This window comes from Peromyscus maniculatus, chromosome 3 (genome assembly GCF_049852395.1).
Source record: "Peromyscus maniculatus bairdii isolate BWxNUB_F1_BW_parent chromosome 3, HU_Pman_BW_mat_3.1, whole genome shotgun sequence".
Classification (NCBI taxonomy): Eukaryota; Metazoa; Chordata; class Mammalia; order Rodentia; family Cricetidae; genus Peromyscus; species Peromyscus maniculatus.
Genome location: NC_134854.1, coordinates 62168410 through 62185856, shown reverse-complemented (window position 1 = coordinate 62185856; position 17447 = coordinate 62168410). Strand labels below are relative to the sequence as shown.

The following is a 17447-nucleotide window of genomic DNA, read 5'->3' as shown; positions in this document are numbered from 1 at the left end:
GCTGGGGCCTCCCATGGAGACCTAGAACACTGCACTAATTTTAAGTGCCTGCTGTTTCCAAGTATACTAAGTTGAACAAGGATGGGAAGATCTTTTGCAGGGAAGAGCCAGAGACTGCAAATGACTCTGTAGAGGGTCTTTAACCTCTGCTAATTAGCTGAGTCCCCAGAGTGTGGGGAAATGTACGTCTGAGGTACCTGCACAGGGCTGCCGTGAGTTCCTGCCACAGGTCTGCAGAGGGAAGGGAATGAATGACTGCTTGCCTTTCCAGATGTTGCCTTTGGTTCTCTTCTCTTGGCCTCTGGACATGGGGGCTGGGGGGGGGGCAAGCAATTTACTCACTGAGCTAGGCCTAGCACCGTCACACCAGTAAGCAGGGTAATTGCTGCTGTTAGTGACTTTGAGTTCGTAGGGCCTGTCTTCTTGTGAAGAGGGAGAAAGCAGACACAAACAGTTCCTCCAAGAGCTTGTCTCCTTCCACGGGACTCGTTCCAGTGGCTGGGTGCCAGCAGCACCTCCACACAGCTGGGGCGGGAGAGCCAGCCTCCCGACTGGCCAGTGTTGGCAGCTGTCCTGCAGATCTTGCAGTAGGGTTCAGAGATCGTGATTCCCTGTGTTGGGACTTCAAGCCTGATGTCCCTTTAACAGCCCTTGTCAAATGGCCATGGCCCTCCCTGTAGATTTTCATGACTATGGACAACAGCCATTCTCTGACCTCCAGGGCAATGGAGATGTCTTCGGATTCTGGATTCTGGGAAAGAGAGTTATAAAAGTGAGTGGAACCGATCCACACCAGCTGTGTATGAGCAACTCTGTGGTGAGCCAAAGTACAGAGCCTGGCCACGTGAGGAAAACCTTAAGACAAATGTATCCTGGGCTCAAAGACTTTTTATACATGGCTTCTGAAAGCATAAAAGAATAAGGCAAAAAAATGTAAAAATATCTGTAAGTGGTTCCTTTTGACTTAAGGACGGGGAGTGGGGAGAGAAGCTGGCCAAGCAGGGGGCTTAATTTTCAAGTTGAGAATTGTAATAAAAACTTTAAATTAATTACATATGGGAGGTTTTCAAAGACTTTACCAGCCAAAGAACATGACATTGAACATGCCCTTCCTGAGGCTGAGGGTGTAGTGCAGTTGGTAGTGTTTGCTTGGCATGCATGAGAGCCTGGGCTCCATCCCCAGCACCAAATAAGTCAGATGTGTTGGAGCATGCATACGATCCCAGCACTTGGAGGATCAGAAGTTCACAAAGTTCAAGAAGTCATTCTTAGCCTTGTGGCCAGTTCAATGCCAATCCAGGATATAAGAGACTTTGTCTCAAAAGAGAAGTGTCTTCCTTTTCTTACTACCTAATTTCAAAGAAAAGGCACTTTAACTCTAAAAGCATTTGGAACCTACTAAGACATTCCTAATAGAGACAGCAGCCCTAGAGACAGTGGGCTCATTCTAGCCCGGGTGGCGCAAACAGCTCGGGGATTGTGGGCTCCGACCTCTTCTCTCCTTGCTCTGTGACAGGGAGGGAAGGCTTGTCCCCTCAATGTCCTTTTGCCAGACTTGGGGCAAAGGGCTCCGGAGATGAGCGATGAAGGGCTTTAAACCAGGCAGCCCTCCTCAGCCAGGTTTTGTATAGTGGGAGCACTGCTCGGCTCAGCATACACCCCAGGGGCCCTGCCTCTCATGCCAGGCTAAGACTACAGCAAGCCCCACCACCGGCCCTGGGTGTGATCTGAAAAGGGGAAACCCTTCCTGACTGAAGGTTTCTTTTGACATCAAGGCATCTCACTTGAACTTCTGTAACACTCAGCGCATTAAGAAAAACCTGTAAGGAAAAGGGTTGAGTCTCCACGGGTTTTACCTGGCAGGGTCAGCTCCCTCTAAACACCCATGCCCGTCAGGAGCTGACCTCAGAAAGCCAGGGCCCAATCTGAAGCCACAGCCGGCCAATATTTCAGCAGAACAAAACACTCTTTGCCCCTTAGGAGCTGCAGATTGAAGCCAGGAGCTCCATACAAACTAGGGACGCCCAATACCACTGAGCCACACCCCCACCTAATAGTCTTGATGAAAGGATGAAAAACATCTAGAGGGCTAGGCAGAACACTACTTGTGTAACTAAAGAATGGAAATGTGACACCCCAAAGCAGTGGGCTGGCCAGCCAGATCCAGTGGGAGCGAGACAAAAGGGTCTACAGGCCAGCCGTGGTGGCACGAGCCTATAGTTTCAGCACGTAGGAGGCTGATGCAGGAGAATCATATGCTCTAAGCCAGCCTGTCCTACATAAGTTCCTAAATAAAATAGGTGGTGTTTCAATGTTTAAAAAGAGAATCTCTGGGATTAAAATGTATGCACATAAATTTATTGTAATTTTAAACATATTTTCATAAAACTTTAATTTTTAAAAGAATATGCTGCATACAATTTAGATAATATACAATGTTTTTCATTTAAGTTCTGTATAATTTGTAATTTTTTACAGGATACCTTTGTAATTTGCCACTCTTGTGTCGTCTGCAGGAACCTGTGGATGAAATTCACCCGTGACCTAACACAATCAGACAATTAATGTTTGGTAACTGCTACATTCAGCAGCCACCGAGTCCCTGAATGGACGTGGGCTCTCGGTCAGCAGAGAACATGTGAAATAGTTCAGAACTAATTTGCCTTCTGGAAGAAAACCCCAAGAGTTTCCTTCCCATTGATAAGTTCAGAATCAGAAGTCCCATCCAGGGGTGCAGCTGGCTTGGAGATGTCCCCTCTCAGCTGCTGTCCCGTGAGGGGCAGGACATGTGCCTCCAGGGCCACTTGCCAGCTCTTAACTTTCTCCTCTTGCTGAATTGGTGAGTTGTTCATTTTCTGGGTGGTAAAGGCCACCTTTGAAATAACTCAAGCCTCCATGTTCCCCAGAGCCCTGGTGCGAAGACGCGACAGTTGGAGGACTACGCAACCTCTGACCAGCGCTGCTGCGCGCATCTTATTAGGAGGGAACACTCTATTGCCATCTTTTGAAAAACTCACAGTCCAGCTGAGGTGTCACAGGCTATGACAGCATCTTCGCTACTCGGACCAGAACACAAAGACAGGGTGCTTCCTGTGGCAGCATCAGAAGCACAGCTTTTGAGTCTCTCATGGCTGAAGTATACATGTGTTAACCGGCTCAGGGAAGAAGAAAAGGAAAAGGAAGACCTGGGGAGACTGAGACGGACACTCGACAGTCACTGACTTAGCACTGACGTGCCTGCGTTCAGCCCTCGCCATCCAGCTCTGTACTTAAGGGCTGGCAGGGAGATAGAATAGGATGAGCATTTCAGACAAATTAAGCAACATCCGAAGGAGTTGCTGGCAGACTGGGGCCCAGACAACGGTGCAGGAGAGGAAGAAAGGAAATGATGTTTTCATGTTACCTAATACGAGGGGAATGAGGATGAGTAAGGAAAAGGAAATACACACATTAGTGTGTGTATGTATATAGACACACCGTGTGTGTGTGTGTGTGTGTGTGTGTGTGTGTGTAAACGATGACTGCACCTCAGTAACCATCCTTAGTGATCTATCACAAAGGACAGCGATGTGCTAGGTGAGTTTTCATGGGACAACAAAAGACAAGCAAGCCACAGTAGCCATGCTGCTGAGTGACAGGCTATCCAGAAGCATGCCAGGACTTAGAGCGACCGATCTTTATGCCCTGGGATAGTGAACTGAACTAGAACAATGCGTGGTATTTGAGAGGAAGCTTGCTACTGACAATTCATAGCAGAAAGGCTATGGGTAGCCTATTCAAACTGTGAGCAGTAAACCACTATCAGTCACGTTATTCGGGGCTCTAGGACATGATCCCACTGTCCTTCACGAGTCCAGCTATGCCTTGGAACGATCGACCTCTAGAGAGCTCACAGGATACACAGCTCCTATTATGGCTAAATCAACGCTGAGTGTGAGCGTCTGTAGGAAAGTATACAACACAACCCTTGCCTCAGGACAACAATGATGCCTCTATCAGAGTCCAGTGAGTTTTCAGGGTGGCTCCGCAGCAGTGGACTCACTGCTGAGAAAAGCTGGTGGGTGAGATCTGGACAGCAGACTCGTCTTAAGGACGACCAGATTGGATGTTTATTGAGACACTACGTTTGCGATGGACCACAAGGTCTTTTTGGCAACTCAGCCTTTTCCTCAGAACTGGTTCCCAGAGAGTGTCCAACAGCCTTCCCAGCATATTCCTTCATCAGTTTGGAAGCATCATCAGTCTGTAGCCAATCACCAGTTCAGAATCAGAAGTCAAAGGGACTGTAGACTATGTCTTTTTTTTGTTTTGTTTTGTTTTTTCGAGACGGGGTTTCTCTGTGTAGCTCACTCTGTAGACCAGGCTGGCCTGGAACTCAGAGATCCACCTGCCTCTGCCTCCCGAGTGCTGGGATTAAAGGCGTGAGCCACCAGCGCCTGGTGACTATGTCTTAATAGCATCCAAAGTGGACTGCCGTGCCACACCCCATCCAATAAACCATCTATCTCAGGCTCTGCAAAAGACTGGAAACAAGTGGAACCAGGTCAAACTGCAAACAAAATCAAGGTAATCTGCGTGCCCGGCCTCTAACCAGTAGATGAGAAACCCAAAAATCTCCATTTGGCCCGAAAGAAATCCCACCCTGGCTCCTAACAAGCCCGTTAGAGGTGAGTGGAAAGCAGGAGCTCAAACTGGAATCCAAACTTGTCTCAGCAGCCTGCAGTCCTGTGACAATGTGGATTCAGCCATGAAAGAGCAATCTATGAAGAGGTGAAGGAACGTCCCCCGCTGTATGGGCAGACTGGCTCCCTGTATGACAGAACTGACAGGTGCTTGTCACTCATGTCACAGTGAGTCAAGACAATATTAAGGAGCAAACTGGTTAACTAGGGCAGCTGGAGAGCTGAGATCGCAGATTTGCATTTCCTAAGGTGACACAGTGTCAGTGTTCACTGTGGCACATTTGGCCATCAGCCTCCTCAGACAAGTGAAAGCCAAATGGATGAGAAGACGCTCTTTGGAGCCTTGAGGTTCTGGACTCTGAATTATAGTTAAAAAACTTATTTTCAAAATAAAAACAGCTGGGTGGTAGTGGCACACACCTTTAATTCCAGCACTCAAGAGGCAGAGGCAGGTGGATCTCTGTGAGTTCCAGGCCAGCCTGGTCTACAGAGTGAGTTCCAGGACAGCCAGGACCACACAGAGAAACCTGTCTCAAAAAAACCAAAAGACAAAAACATCCAAGGATGTTTAGAAATAGAGCTGTGTGTCAATGCAGGACCACCCATGCCACCGGTCCCCAAAGACTATATTACCTAGGATCATCACGGCCATCCTGGTTTGTCTAAGCATGCTCTGTGATGTACATTCAAGTGACAACATGGACTGACGAAGCACACGTCAGGAGCCCCTCTGTTGGGAGACATGTGACTGTCTTTCAAGGAATCACAAGCTCTAGGATTCTAACAGAGGGAACCAGGGTTCTTGTTTCTACAACAGCTGAAGCACATTTTGACTGACTGACTCCAGAGAAACAACCTCAAGACCCCCATCTAACCAAGAAAAAACAAGGCACAGAAAAAGCTGTACCCACTTAAGATTCTCTACTTAGAGGTCTTTCTCTGAGCCAGCCTAGTGCCTAATCCTACAAGAAGAGTTGGTGGGACTTGGTCATTCTCACTGTGACCTTTAACAAAAATGCTTACCCTTATTAACCAAGCACGTGGAACTTACCTCTCACATTAATTGAGAAACCCCACGTCCTGAAACAGCCGTCTAGAAAGCGACACAGAAGCACCGTCCCCTGCGTGGGCACTCACATGGCAAGGGGGTCAAGGAGCTGACTGAGCTCAGGAAGGTGTCTCAAAGGAAGACACCATATATGGAGTGTGGTCATTGAGAAACAGGATAATTCGTCCTCATACCACTCATCAAAGAAGTGTGCAATAACTTTCCAAGCAACTGTCTGATGTTTTAACACACAGGGTTGCTAAAGATGTTAGAGAAATCTCTGGATCTAGGAGAATCTGGCAACACTCTCTGAAAGAACAGCAATTTTTTGTAATCTTAAATGTTAAGATACATTTTCAAATATTAAGGATATATGTGTACTGGAGGAAAAGTGTCTGGCAAGCCGACGGTCGGCCAAGGGAAAACGGACCAACCGAGTCCAGGTTGTGGCCATTTGGACCCTCGCCATAAGGCTCTTTCTACTCTGTCTCTTGGACAGATGTATTGAAAGATTGTTCAAAACTCCCGTCACTGTCTCGAACTGACCTTAAAGACAGCACCTGTCCTTGGATACTTCCAAAGGGTCTAAACGTTTTCAGGATTTCTCCTTCGCTACCTCCAAACCCATCAAGTGCACTCTGGAGCACTAACTGGTTTTCCCAAGATGCTGCCATGAAACAGCGCCATGCCTGGCTCAGCGGTGGGTCTGGGAAGCGTCCTTTAAAGCATTGCATTAGGCCAGGCAACCAGCAAGCTGAGCTGCGTTCCCAGCCATGTTCCTGGAGACAGCTCTATTGCTCCTTGTCCTTTCTTTTTTTTTTTTTGGTTTTTCGAGACAGGGTTTCTCTGTGTAGCTTTGCGCCTTTCCTGGAGCTCACTTGGTAGCCCAGGCTGGCCTCGAACTCACAGCGATCCGCCTGGCTCTGCCTCCCGAGTGCTGGGATTAAAGGCGTGCGCCACCACCGCCCGGCTTCCTTGTCCTTTCTTATTCTTTCTCTCAATAGTTACTCCACACCCACTGTGGACCAGAGTCAGGAGAAGGTGCTATCTGAGTAGGGGGAACAAGAGGAAGTCATTTTAAGGAGGACAACTGCAGACAACTATTAGTGCCAGCAGAAAACAAACAGGGGAGGAGAACTCAGCTGGGGTTCGGATTGGGGAGGGAGGCCAAGGGGACAGACACGAGGCTCCCAGGTGACAGACCTGATCTGACACAACTTGTATCAGAAGTTGTGCAGCACAGGGATTTGTTTGCTGCACTCATCTTCATCTTTTACAGCAGCCCACTCTTCACCACCAGGATCCGCGTGGACCTTGACTCTAACATTCACACCCTCCACCCCTAGCTTTCTTTAGAAAAGCGGAAGAAAGTATGGTAAAAAGAATGCTTCAGAAGTATGTAGGGCAGGGAACAACCAGAACATTTAGTTCAACTCCTTATTTAGGATGACTAAACAAGACTCCCCCACCTCCTTGGCACTTAGGGTAGAGCCTAAGCCTCATGCTCACTGCTTTTCCCACATCTACAGGCTCTCAGTCCCTGGGACAAGGTGCTCCATGGGATACACTTGGGCCATCCTTGGTCAGGAGTGTCTAGCCACTGCAATCTGATTTCTAGCCAGCCATTACCCCTCCAGGGGCAGACACTTATCAGGTGCTGCTTGGTATCAGGCCCAGGGCCTTCAGTTGTTTGCAAGTATCCCCCACATTCAGAGACTACGTTAGTAAACATTTTTTCTCTGTTCTTAGCTCTTGCACACTATGTAGCTGAATTAAAAATGTTAAAAATGTTCATTTAGGGAAAAAAAAACCTCATAAATAATGTATTTGTGTATATAAAAATGAGACTCATCCAAAAGTCACAATTCCTCATTTACAGACTCCATAACAAAATAAGCATTGTAAAAATTCAGTACTCCAAAACACTTTTTTACAATAGTTTCCATGGAAGAAGAAAATAGCAGTGAATCACGATTCCACGCACAGCTCCAGCAATAAAATGGGGAAGATGTAAAAACTCCATGGTGTTTTCAGATGCTGTTCTCCTCCCATACTGGGGAAGGGACCAAGAATGTACACGACCTGCAGAGTCCCCGAGAAAGGGGGTGTCATCTGGGTTCTCTTTCCCTCAGAGACACAGCTTTCTGCAGGCAGCATCAGGTATCAAACCATTTGCTTCTCTTCAGAAGGGGCGATCCTTTAGAAGGGCCTAACAGTTTCTGCTTATATTGCTCGACCAGTCGGTTGAAGTGAGCTTCCGCCTTGTTTTCCTTAGCTTTTTTCTTAGGTGCCTGTGAAAGAAAGGAGACATGAAGCAGTCATCTTTCTTCCTTCCTTCCTTCCTTCCTTCCTTCTTTCTTTCTCTCTCTTTTTCTTTCTCTTTCTTTCTCTCTCTTTCTCTCTCTCTCTCTCTCTCTCTCTCTCTCTCTCTCTCTCTCTCTCTCTCTCTTTCTTTCTTCTCTCCCCCTCCCTCACTCTCTGCTTCCTTTCCTACCTGCCTGCATTCTTTTCTGTACACCTGACACTATGTAATGAGGATGACCTTGAACTTCTGACCCTTATCTCTCCTCCTTCCAAGTGCCACCACCATGCCTAGTGAATTTCAAACACTAAATATCACCTTACTTACTGTCAAGACACCCACAACAGAAAATGAGTAGGTGCACTAGGAAGACAATTTCCAGAGAGAACCCTGGTTTGGACATCCTTATTTGCTCTCGCCCTCACAAGAACTCCATCTATGAAATTTCAGAGACTGGATCTCCACAATATAATATGATACAGTTGGAAATTTCCCAGACAGATTTGAGTAGAACAGGATGCTAGGGACTCTTCTGCTCTTCAAGGGAAGGGAGATAAAAGCTTGACCTCAAATGCACAAGAACCCAGGACTGGAGCTGGAGAGAGGACTCAGAGGTTAAAGGCACTGGCTGCTCTTCCAGAGGATCCAGGCTCTATTTCCAGTACCCATACTGCATCACAAAACCATCTCTAACTCCAGACCTAGGGGATTCAATGCCCTCTTCTGGTCTCTGTGGACTCCACCCATGTCTTTGGTACAGAGACATACATGCAGATAAGAGACCCATACACATAACAGAATGTTTTTAATTATTTAAGAAAAAAGAGCACAGGACCATTATTTCCTATTAAAAAGAACTCCTTAGGAAAATGGCTCTGGCCAGAAACTGGGAAAGAAACATGCATGATGGGCCTAGAACATCTTGCACAAGAAAGCAACACTACCAAAGAGAGTCAAGGTCATTTCAGAAGAATGGATAGCCAACTCAAAGACGCTTCTGTTGTCTTGGACAGGACAAATGACTACATTTAATTGAAACACAGAGCATTATATGAAAATTTGGAATTTCATCATTCATACACACACACACACACACACACACACACACACACACGTCAGCCTCACAGGCCACATAGCAGGTTGGTAATAGTTCACTACTCTGAAACTGACACACCAAGAAGCGGGGGGGGGGGGGGGGGGAAATAAATCATCTAACCTTATCTTTCCTATCTGTAAGATTCTCGTTTCTAGAATTCTTAGAACTCTATTTAAGTGCAAAAGGGTTGTCTGAATTGGAAAATCAGCATTCTGTAACCCACAATGAAATAACAGGTCTACATGACAATCTACTGTTTTAAAACCAAAGGTAAGCAGCAGCTAGGGGTATAGCTCAATAGCAGAGTACTTTCTACGCACGAGAAAGGCCTTGGGTTAGATCCTAGCACTGCAAAGCAGAAAACTAAAAACTAATTGAAAGCTGCTAGGGGATTTTCTAAATAGAACAGTAAGTGGACAACTCCGACACCTACTGACTGATCTTGGCATCACTAACAGTGAACAACCAAAATGCAGTCACTAGAAAGGAAACTCTCACTACCTATGAAGTGTTCTTTCCAAGAAAACTAAATCTGTTTACACCTCTAGACCATTATACCAGCTGACAGTCAATACAAGGTGTCACGGAGACAAGTTACATGATACCATAAGGAAGTAAGGGGCTGAACGCAACATAAAATACATCCTCAAGGACAAATGCCCTGTTTCTCCAATAAATTAACAACATGTGGAACAAAAATGTGCTAAGAAAGAATAAATGCCATAGGATGAAGAAAGGGAGGGACGAATAATGCAAATGTAGTGTGTGGACTTTGCTAGCATCCTAACTGGCACTAACTAAAAATAAAAACATTTTTGAGGCAATTAGGACAATTTTAATGGGGCTATACATTAGAGAGTATAAAGAGCTTCTGAATAATCTCAGTAGATATGATAATGACATTGTGTGCGTGCGCGCAGACTTGGTCATTAGAGATGTAGTCTGAGGTTTTTCTATCTCTATTCTATTTCTATTTATTCTATTCTAAACAGTGGATTTCTCTTTTCTATTTCTATCTCTGGAGACATATTTACATGTAAAGCAGGATTTGCTTGCAGACATGCAGTGGGGGAACGCAGGTGCAGGGAACAGGAAAGACAGTAACTGCTCAAGCAGACTGACAAGTCACAGGCTTACTGTCCTCTCCACTTTACTACTGTACCTTACCCCCTGAAGAGCTGCAGCCCTGCATGGAGAAGTCTACTATCCATGCAGCTATCCAGAAAGTTTGCCACCTGCTCAGCCCCACAGAGCCATAGCACCCCAACCCACAGACCCTCTGGGACTCACTTGCAGGGAAGAAGGTAACTGCTGCTTCTTCTGCTTGCGTTGGCCTGTTTGGGGCTTTGGCTTCTTAGGAGGAATGGACTTCACCTTGCCTTTGTCCCGCAACCTGAAATAAAACACCAGGTAGATGCTGCATTAAATTCTTTCTCTGGTTAATATCTTTGGCATCCTTTTCTTTTTTATTTTTTATTTAATTTATTTTATTTTATGTGCATTGGTGTCGGGTCCCCTAGAACTGGAGTTACAGACAGTTGTAAGTGGCCATGTAGGTGCTGGCAATTGAACCCAAGTCCGCTGGAAGAGCAGTCAGTGCTCTTAACCACTGAGCCATCTCTCCAGCCCCATACCTGGCATCTCTTAAAGAGTTTGAGAGACAAATTTCTTTTCTATATAGTTATTTCTTTTGTTCATTTATTTTTTTCAAGACAGGTTTCTCTGTGTAGCCCTGGCTGTCCTGGAACTGGCTCTATAGACCAGGCTGTCCTCAAACTCAGAGATCCACCTGCCCCTACTTCCCAAGTGCTGGGATTAAAGGTGTGCACCACTACCACCCAGCTTACATAGCTGTTTCTAAGCCTAGAAGTAGTCACTCTTAAATGGAGTCCACAACAGCAATCCTAAGTCGCAATAGTTACCTATTCATTTGTTTGTCTCTGTACTTATTTATTTTTGCTAAGCCTCCTGCATCTCACCTAATTTTGGGGCCTCGGTGTGAAGGAAGCGCCAGGACCTTTCTTCTCTTCTTTCCATCAGGCAACTCCACCTGCTCCACTTCAGCCTTGGTCTGGAACCCTGTCCATGAGGTGGGCCGGGCTTTGCCATTCTGCTCTGCAGAAGCCTGGCTTTGGTCCTGGGTAGGGCTCACTGCTTGTTGTTGCTTCTCTTTTCCAGGTTTCTTCTGCTCCTTTTGGGGCTTACTGGTTACAGGTTTAGATGCCATTTTTTGCTACAGAAAACAAGAAATTGCCACCTAATTTCCAGATGAGGTTTCCTTGCTAAAATACTCAGGAGCCTGCTATGAGTGTGCTGAAAGGGGAACTCTTCCCCCACATAGTTGGAAACTTCAGCAAAGCAAATACAAGCAGTTCACAGGCACTGCCTAGTAACAGATAGCTACTAGGCAGGACACACACGTGCACCCACATACACACACACACACACACACACACACACACACACACACACATGCACGCACACCAATACAAAACAACACAACCCAGAAACAGTGATCAGTAGCCCAAGATTCAAAAGCCAGTAGGAAGGAACAATTGCCAAAGGTGAAATCTGGGCCAGGCATGACAACACACACCTAGCATCCTAGTCACTGGGAAGGAAGGAATGGATCTGGGCTACTTGAGACCCTGTTTAAAAAAAAGCCTGCCCCGCCCCCAAGTGTAACACACAAAAAGGGAGATGCCAGCAGCAGAAGCAAAGCAACTTCACATAATACAGCTAGAAATTTTCAAGATAGTGATAGGCATTAAGCTAGAGATCTAAGGGCTGAGAGAAAAACCAACAAAATAAACACTCCAAGCTCTACAACTAGATCTATCGATCTATCAGTCACTTGCAGTAAATCATGTAGGGAAGAGGAAGATAACATGAGGTAGTTGAAGTCCAAAAGACAAAATTACCAGTCTAGAATTCTCTACCCAATAAAATTACCTTTCACAAAAGTGAGAGACTTTTTTGATTAAAAAAAAAAAAGAACAGTTGCCAGGAAATCTGCTTCACAAGAAATGCTCAACAAATTCCTCCAGAGAAGGGAAATGGCATGGATTGAAAACCTTGGTCAACATGAAGAAGAAAAAGTGTCAGAGAAGGGGTCAGTGGAGAAAGGAAGGTAAAGGGAGGCTGGAACTTCAAATGCAAGCATAAGGATGTTGAAAGTTTACTAGCACTAAGTGGGAAAAAGATTCTAGTAAAATTGATGTAAAAATAAATATCTGTCATTTTGCCCTTTCTAATTTAATCTAAATAGACATATTGATACAATATTTATTAAATGCCAACTATGCACCAGTCTGTAAGAGGTAAGATACAGTTACAAACAATAGCCTGGTAGGAATAAAATGTGTGAATGAAAATGTCCCTCCAGACTCATGTGTTTGAATGCTTGGTCCCCTGTTGGTAATGCTGTTGGTGTTGCAGAGTATCATTTTGACTTTAGGCAAAGCTGTGTTACACTTGTTTATGATGCATCTGTTTAATTGTGTACAGATGTGTTGCATTTGTTTCACTGTGCCTGCCTAAGGCACCTGATTGGTCTAATAAAAAGCTGGATGGCCAACAGCCAGGCAGGAGAAAGGACAGGTGAGGCTGGTGGGCAGAGAGACTAAACAGGAGGAGAAATCTAGGCTTGAGAGGAGGAAGGAGAGGAGAGGACAGGGAACATGCCTGGGGCAAGAAGGCAGGCAGCCTGCTGCCAGGCAGACATAGAGAAGCAGTGAGAGTAAGATACACAGAAATAAGAGAGGTAATAACCCCGAGGCAAAAGGTAGATAAAGAGAAACAGGTTAATTTAAGTGAAAAGAGCTAGTCAGAAACAAGCCTAAGCTAGGCCAAGCATTCAAAACTAGTAAGTCTCTGTGTCATGATTTGGGAGCTGGTTGGTGGCCTAAAAGAAAAAGCTGCTACAGTTTGGGGAGGTTCAAGAGGTACAGCTTGAAGGAAGCACATTAGTGAGGGCAGGCTTGGAGAGTGCACAGCCTTGCCGTGACTCATTTGCTCCCTTTGAGGATGTGAGCTCTCAGCTTCCTCCTCTGGCCATGCCTGCTGCTTTGCTGCTCTGCCTCCCTGCCATGATGGACCCATACCCTCTGGAAGCATGGGCCCAAATAACTTCCTTTCCTAAGATGCTTCTGGTCATGGTGATTTATCACAGCAACAGAACACTGACTAAAACAACACACACATAAAAAAATAAAAATAAAATAAAAACCAATAGTCAAGGAAGTTGATGAACACCTATGTAATGAGGGCTTATTTATCTGTTTGTCATGCTTTTAGTATACATCAAATACTCTCCCCACATGCAAATTGTCATGTAGTACTGATGAGCACTATAAGAGTTATGGACCTCAAAATAATCTAGCCTTGTATGTTCCAGGGGAATATGGGTAAAAGGGTACTGACTACAAGCTGGGCAATGGTACATCTGCTCACTGAATCTCCTAAGATGAGGAGTGAAGACACTGTGATTAACCCATTTTACAAACTGAGGCTAGAGAAGTAACTGGCCAGGGAACATGCAGCTAAGCTCTTCCTCCTCCACACTAACTGAAAATGAATGGTCTAAAGCCACCAGGTGCATGCTGAGACTGGAGGACTTTGAGTTCAAGGCAAGCTTGGACGACCAAGGGAGACCCTGTCTCAGATGATGATTCTGAAACTTAACCTGAGCCACTGGTTTTGACACGGCCTCCACGTGGTCATACAGGAACTCAGGATGGAGTAGCACATTGGTCTGCGTTTCCCTGCTTCCCCTTCCCCTTCCCCTATGCAGCTCTCAGCAGAGGGACAGCAAAGGAGAAAACACTGGGGGTCTGAGGAAACTGAGTAAAACCCTCTGTGGCTGCAGCACAGATTAAAAAAGGAATTTAATTAAGATCCTTAAACAAAAGGCTGGACATGACCTCTGAGCAGAGGCAGCTCTGAGTTCTGGGTTAGCCAGAGCTACACAGTGAGATTTTGTCAGAAACAACCAAAACCAAACAAACAAGGGCCAGCCAGTAAGAACGCCCAGCATGTAAAGGCACTTGCCACCAATCCATTAGTTCTGCTCCTTGTGAGCTGTCTCTTTTTTCTTTATGGTTCTTAGTTGTTCTTTTGCAGAGCTGCCAGCTTAAGTCGTGCTGGGATCAAGAAAAATGGGCCTTGGCAGTTCGTGTTCCTAGAGTTCTGTCCATGTCAGTGGATGCTCACATGCTCCAGAAGAGAATTTGACATTGCTGCTGCCATTGTTGCTGTTATAGCAATGGCGGCCACCACTGCTACTGTTTCTGGGATTGCCATTTCATAATTGGTTATTACTATAGCTAGCACAGTAGAGACCCTGGCATCAAAAGTAGCTACCACAGTTAGTTAATCTTTCATTCTATTGGGCATGATAAATTTAATTCAATAGTTATATACATTTCGATTGGCTTTGAAAGTTACAAATTTATAAACTCAAGTTCCATTTGCTTTTGGAATACCATCTTACAAGGACTCCAATTTGCAGTAAGGCTCATTAAGGAAGGGAATGGCTCAGTTGCCTTTAGCCTACTGGCTATGGGTGGGTTAGGACTTCTGTTGGTCTTTTCTGTGTCGAACACACAGATTGCAAGCCCAGCGCCACTTTGAGATCTTTGGCAGCAGTTAACTCTGCAGCTCACACATGATTGAGCCTGTATGATAATGAGTATTCAGAGATGGGTAATGCCTGGGGGGCGCTCACAAACCTAAGGCAGAGCGCCTATGTGGCCTGGGCAGGTGTCTCCATGACGGGTAAGGTGACGTGCTGATGTCCCACACAACCTAAGTCAGAGCTCATTTTCTAGTAAAAGGGGGACCTGTAGGGACCTGGCCCCCGTTTTGGGTAACTGTTGCCTTACTTGCTGACCTTGACCTTGATATCCTCCCTATGCTAATTCTCTGCCGGGTTCCACCCTCCTGAATGCTTTAGGGAAGTTCCTTGTCTGTGTATCCTGCATAATGGGCGTTAACAGCTTAGATGCAAGATTGGAAAACATCGGTAGTGAACTTCTGCCCTCCGGGGTTCTCCCATTATGCTGTAAGCCTGTATTTAAGACATCCTCCCTCCTTCAATAAACGGCATTCGGCATTAAAAAAAGAAAAAAAAAAAAAAAAAAAGAACACCCAGCGTGTAAAGGCACTTGCCACCAGCCCTGATGGCCCGAGTTCAACCCCAGGACACACATGGTAGAAAAAGAGTACCAACTTCCCCAAGTTGTCTTCTGACCTCCAGAAGCAATGGCCCAGGCACACATGTACATGTACACATACGCACGCACGCACGCACGCATGCACGCACGCACGCACGCACAAAAGCAACCAAATCCAATCAATCAGTCAGGCTCAGTACCAGGCTGCGCTGAATCCTCAGCTCCTTTACTTTGAGTTTCCTTCGATCTTCTAGAGAGAACTCCACTATCGGTCTCTGTCAGGGAGACAATTTCATTCGTAAGACTTTGTAATCTGGGAGTGTCCCTTCCACCACTCCTCTTGGTAAGCCTCAAGGCTGCTTCCCAGGTCTTCTTTAAATGCCTGTCTGCACGAAGTCCATCCAGTCTACATGCTTTATAAGCATCTTCTTGCCTAGAGTCACCATCTATTTTCCTCACCTCCACCCAGTCTGCTTCTCTTTCCCACCATTCAACTCTCTGAAAATGGGGTCTCCCTGGAGGATGAGGCTCACCTTCTGAGACCCAAAGATTTCCGGGTTGTTGTTGATATGACGGAGGGCTCTGAGGGCATGCTCGTGTTTCTGGAACTCTGCAAAGGCATAGCCCAGGGACTGGCCCTTCATTTTTCCATGAGCTGCTTTAAGGTCCCGCATCACTCTGCACTGTTGAGTAGAAAAAGAAAAAATAAGCAGTAGTTATAAATAAAAAATAAAAACTTCCAAAAAATTCATTTATTTTTTAAAGCTTGCATATGTGTGTGGCCATGTGTACACATATACACATGAATACAGTGCCCATGGAGTCCAGAAGAGGGCAATGGAGTCCCTGGAGCTGGACTTGGAAGTAGCTGTGGGCTGCCAGATATGAATGTTGGGAACCAAATTCAGGTCCTCTGCCAGAGCAATAAGTGCTCATAACCACTATGCCATCTCTCCAACAGGAGGAAACTTCTAGTTAACTGCTCAGAACACATGTAAATGAGAGGCACATGACTCTCTAGAATGTCATCAAGTTACTGCTGAGAATGGTGAACTCTCCAAAGAGTCTAGCACTGAAGAAAGCCCCTAGGAAGGAAAGAAGACCTGATGGTTCAGATGAGCAAGACACACTCAACACGGGAAGACCATCGCTTTCCCTCAATGAGCCTCGGAACACAGCGAGTTTCAGCTCTCCTGGCCTGAGTCAGAAACTCTTTTGTGCACGTTTTTCTCTAACTCCCTAGACAGGATACAGGAAGTACCTTAGGGTCATGAGGAACATAGAAGACAGTTGGAGAAAATTCACCATTTATACACTATTTCTCCCCAGAGCTGTTGTTCTTCTGTAGTGGAGGAGTATGAAAGACATCTGTGTGTGGATACTCCTCTTTCCACAGCAGAGGATGAAGAGAAGAATGAATTCCTTACTTCAAGATACTCATTTAAAATGTCTTTCAAGACATCTCACAGAGACAGTACTGACACAAATATAAGAATTAAGAACAAAAATCAATACAATGCTGCTGTGAGACATGATTCCTGGGGAGACATGAACAAAAATCTACTCACCAAAGATAGGGAACTGAAGACGGACCATGGTAATGATCCCACCAAAGTCCAGCTGGTGAACCATGAGTTTACTAGGTGACTTACAGAAACAGAAATGACTCAAAGACAGCTGTCTCCAAAGGCCCGGCCCAGCCTGGGGGACAGCTCACAAGCTGGACACCTGTAGTACACTCACAACCTACACACTGCTCCACAGCTTAGAGTGTCTTTCCCAGGTAGCCTCTTCCAGGTAGCTCATCAGGTCTCTGCCTCTACCAAGTAGTTTGGCTGGTCAGAGCCTCTTTGAGGCACCTCAGCCTGTCTGAGAGTATCTCTTAGCAGTCCTTACTTCTTATATATGTTTGAGGAGCCAGAGGGCTAGTGTATCTGGTCAATTTCAGGGACTTCCTGAGCCTTTGAATTGTTCTTCCTAAGCTCACCCACCAACCTTCCCTCCAAAATGGAGGCTTTATCTTGGAGGAAACGGCTATACAAGCAATGCACACACTGTACAACGTACAGAAGTGCGTTAAACCGTGATGGGCTCGAAATGGATGCACACGAAATACTGTAGGTGTGCATTACTAACAGTGCTGTCA

At 45.8% G+C, this 17447-nt stretch overlaps 1 protein-coding gene across 1 annotated transcript in view; it reads right to left on the bottom strand.

Annotated features, from left to right (window-relative positions):
* Positions 1 to 7528: 7528 nt before the first annotated feature.
* The window catches only part of Rbm28 (RNA binding motif protein 28), a 34264-nt gene continuing 24345 nt past the window's right edge, over positions 7529 to 17447 (bottom strand). The window contains exons 15-19 of the mRNA XM_042272942.2: positions 15835 to 15984; positions 15502 to 15576; positions 11108 to 11361; positions 10419 to 10521; positions 7529 to 8021 (exon numbers count right to left, since the gene is read on the bottom strand). Coding sequence (XP_042128876.1) covers positions 7887 to 8021; positions 10419 to 10521; positions 11108 to 11361; positions 15502 to 15576; positions 15835 to 15984 — 717 coding nt within the window. The 3' untranslated portion in view covers positions 7529 to 7886. The remainder of the gene's footprint in view (positions 8022 to 10418; positions 10522 to 11107; positions 11362 to 15501; positions 15577 to 15834; positions 15985 to 17447) is intronic.